This window comes from Rhinopithecus bieti, unplaced genomic scaffold, assembly GCF_001698545.2.
Source record: "Rhinopithecus bieti isolate Rb0 unplaced genomic scaffold, ASM169854v2 scaffold_39998, whole genome shotgun sequence".
Taxonomy (NCBI): Eukaryota; Metazoa; Chordata; class Mammalia; order Primates; family Cercopithecidae; genus Rhinopithecus; species Rhinopithecus bieti.
In genome coordinates, this window is record NW_016816687.1 from 966274 (window position 1) to 970387 (window position 4114).

A 4114-nucleotide genomic window follows, 5' to 3' on the forward strand; every position below is an offset into this window, starting at 1 on the left:
TTTTCCCTCCCTCTTTTTTTTTTTTCTTTTTTTTTTTTTCTTTTTTTTTTTTTTTTGAGACAGAGTCTCTGTCACCTAGGCTGGAGTGCAGTGTTGCTATCTTGGCTAACTGCAGCCTCCGCCTCCCGGGTTCAAGTGATTCTCCTGCCTCAGTCTCCTGAGTAGCTGGGATTACAGGCACCCACCACCACACCTGGCTAATTTTTGTATTTTTTAGTAGAGATGGGGTTTCACCATGTTGGCCAGGCTGATCTTGAACTCCTGACCTCAGGTGATCCGCCCACCTCAGCCTCCCAAAGTGCTGGGATTACAGGCATGAGCCATTGTGCCTGGCCTTTTTTTTTTTTTTTTTTTTCAGACACAGGGTCTCACTCTGTTGCCCAGGCTGGAGTACAGTAGCACAATCACAGCTCACTGCAGTCTCAAACTCCTGGGCTCAAGTGATCCTACTACCTCAGCCTCTTGAAGAGCTGAGACTACAGGTGTGCACCACCACACCCAGCTAATTTTTTAGTTTTTTTGTAGAGACAGGGTCTTGCTATGTTGCCCAGGCTGGTCTTGAACTCCTGGCTTCAAGCAATCCTCCCACCTCGGCCTCCCAAAGCATTGGGATTACAGGCATGAGCCACCGCATCTGGCCATCTTTGCCTCCTTGGGGGTAAAGGCTGATACACAGGGAAGCTAGGTTGAGAGACAGAGTGGAAGAGTTGCGTTCCCAGCAGCATTGACTCTCTTGTCCCATCCATGCCTAAAGTCAGACCTGCTCTTGGAGTTTTCCATTACAGGATTAATCAATTTCTTTGGTTGCATAAGCCACATTGAGCTGAGTTTCTACCACCATAAACTGGTGCCTGTGGTCTTCCCTCTTGGCTTTTTTGTTCTCATGGGGAAGAATCCGCCCTCCCTGTCAGCATCATTGGAAATCGCTTCTCTATTTGAACGGAACATGGAGAACTCTGCCCAGCACTCCCACAGGAATGGAGGCCTTCTGCGTGTTAATTACTCACTGTCTCTGGCAAAGTGACAGGAACTGACGGAACCTTCATGGCCCTGCATCAGGGTCACACAGGCTCCACGGTTTCGAAACTCCCCTGTGTGGACGTTCCATATTTTTAAGTTTTTATCCCAGGAGCTTGTACACAGGAAATGGCCACTGAAGGTAAAACAGCAGTTTGAGATTGCATTGGAATGTGCCCTGAAACACAGATGGTGAGGTGCACACATTAGTGCTTTGCTCCTGGAGGACCTGAAGACATACCTAAGCGGGGATCAGTCAGCATCTCCTGTGAGCTCATGTTCATCATGCCTTTGATCACTGCCTACCATGGTCCAGATATGAATTGCTCAGCCTGTCACACTGTTCCAGCATTTCTCAACTGCACCAATTTTTAGAAAAATAATAATAGAGACAGCGTTTCGCTATGTTACAAAGGCTGCTCTCAAACTCCTGGGCTCCAGTGATCCACCTGCCTTGGCCTCCCAAAGTTGTACTGTGATTACAGGCGTGAGCCACGCACCCGGCCAACCATACCAAGGTGGACATTTTGTGCTGGGTCACTGAGTTGTGGGGGCCGTCCTATGTTCTGTAGGAGGTAGAGCAGCATCTCTATCCTCACTAGATGCCAGGAACCCCCACACCCAGTTGTAACAACAAAACACGTGTCCAGACGTCGTCAAATGTCCACTGGGGCACAAATTGCCCTCATTTTAGAAGATTCTGCAGTATTCCCTTGGCACTGGAGGGAAAAGCAGCTGGTGTCAGGAGGGTTTGATTGACAGGCAGCTTTTGGGACTTGGTGCTGGATCGCGCTTACACAGAGGCTCTCTCCTGCTCCCCATCTTTCCCCCGACAATGTCAGGTGCGGTCTCCCCCTGTTCCACTCCTCACTTACTCCTCTGCTTCTCCACCCCAACTATTCACTCTCCCTTTTTCTTGCTCATATCCTCATTTGTCTTCAGTGCTATTCAAGTATATTTCAGTGTTGTATATTTAATTAATAAAATTTTGGGTTATTCGGCTGGGTGCGGTGGCTCATGCCTGTAATCCCAGCACTTTGGGAGGCCTAGGTGGAAGGATTGCTTGAGCCCAGGATTTTGACACCAATCTGGGCTACATAGCAAGACCTCATCTCTACAAAAAATATAAAAATTAGCCGGGCATGGTTGCACGTTCCGGTAGTCCCAGCTACTCTGGAGGCTGAGGCAGGAGAATCACTTGAACCCAGGAGGTGGAGGTTGCAGTGAGCCAAGATCGTGCCACTGCACTCCAGCCTGGACAACAGAGCAAGACTCTATCTCAGGGAAAAAAAAAAAAACATGGAATTATTCATTCCCATTTTAAGCATCTTCTTTTCAGAAAATAATAATAATAAAAGCCTGTCTGCATTTTGCCACTTTTGTTTGTAACCCTCTATGTCTTTCTCCTGTGATTCACACCTCCTCTTGTAAGCAGAGTTTTCTCTGAGTAACCTGGATCATAAAATCAATCATTTGACCTGAAGAAAAGGTTGAGCGAAATGATTTTCTACAGCTCAGGTCAGAGTTTTGGAACCCATTTTGGTTCTTTGAAATGCACAAACTGAGCAAGGCCAAAGGAGAAGAAATGTCAACTTCACAGGGGCATCCAGGATAAACCTCACCAATTCCCAGTGCCTGGTGAGGTAAGAACCATGCTGGCATATCATGGAGATTGACTGCAAGCTCTGCCAGAAGCCAGACATCGTCACTGAGGTTTAAACCAGAGGTATACCCAAAGGATTTATTGCAGCATTATTCACAATAGCAAAGACTTGGTATCAACCCAAATGCACATCCAAGATAGACTGGATAAAGAAAATGTGGTATATACACACCATGGAATACTAGGCAGCCATAAAAAGGAATGAGATCATGTCCTTTGCAGGGACATCATTCTCAGCAAACTAACACAGGAACAGAAGACCAAACACCACATGTTTTCATTCATAAGTGGGAGTTGAACAGTGAGAACACGTGGACACAGGGAGGGGAACATCACACAACGAGGCCTGTCAGGGGGTCGGGGGCAAGGGGAGGGAGAGCATTAGGACAAATACCTAACACACGCGGGGCTTAAAACCCAGATGATGGGTTGATGGGTGCAGCAAATCACCATGGCACATGTATACCTATGTAGCAAACCTGCACATTCTGCACGTGTATCCCAGAACTTAAAGTAAAAAAAAAAAAAAAAGACATAGCAATTTTTAAATAAATAGGCCGGGCACAGTGGCTCACACCTGTAATCCCAGCACTTTGGGAGGCCAAGGCAGGCAGATCACCTGAGGTCAGGAGTTCGAGACCAGCGTGGCCAACATGGTGACACCCCGTCTCTACTAAAAATACAAAAATTAGCCGGGCCTGGTGGCGGGCGCCTGTAATCTCAGCTACTCGGGAGGCTGAGGCAAGAGAATCGCTTGAACCTGTGGTCTGTCAAGAGATGGAGGCTGCAGTGAGCCGAGATCATGCCATTGCACTCCAGTCTGGGAGACAAGAGTGAGACTTCGTCCCAAAAAAACAAAATAAAATTAAATAAATAAATAAATAAATAAACAAACAAACCAGAGGTATCTCTATGGACTCTCATTTCACATAAATCCCACTTCTCACAGAAGGTCGTTTCACCTGTACAGAAGTTTGGTGAAAATGGCTACGCTGCACGTACAGTTCTGGACAAGACGGAGTCAACTTTATAAGTGATTTTTTTAAATGGCTGAAATTTTACCAAATTTGGCAAAATATATAAACCTACAGATTCAAGAATCTGAGTAAAACCCAACAGGATAAATCCAAAGAAATCTGCACCCAGACACATAATTACACGTCTGAAAACTAACGACACCAAAAATATCTTGATAGCAGCAAGACAGAAATGACTTTTTACCTATAGGAGAAAAACAATAGGAATGAGAGTGTAAATGAAAACCACAGTGTGGCCAGGCACAGTGGCTCACACCTGTAATCCCAGCACTTTGGGAGGCCGAGGCGGGCGGAGCACAAGGTCAGGAGTTTAAGACCAGCCTGGCCAATACGGTGAAACCCTGTCTCTACTAAAATACAAAATTAGCTGGGCATGGGGCGGGCACCTATAGTCCCA

General features: G+C 46.5%; 1 protein-coding gene across 1 annotated transcript in view; it reads right to left on the reverse strand.

Annotated features, from left to right (window-relative positions):
- Positions 1–4114, reverse strand: part of WDR88 (WD repeat domain 88) — a 47235-nt gene that overhangs the window by 19593 nt on the left and 23528 nt on the right. Inside the window, 1 exon segment of the mRNA XM_017855052.1 lies at positions 1008–1195. Within this exon segment, the coding sequence (XP_017710541.1) occupies positions 1008–1195 (188 nt within the window).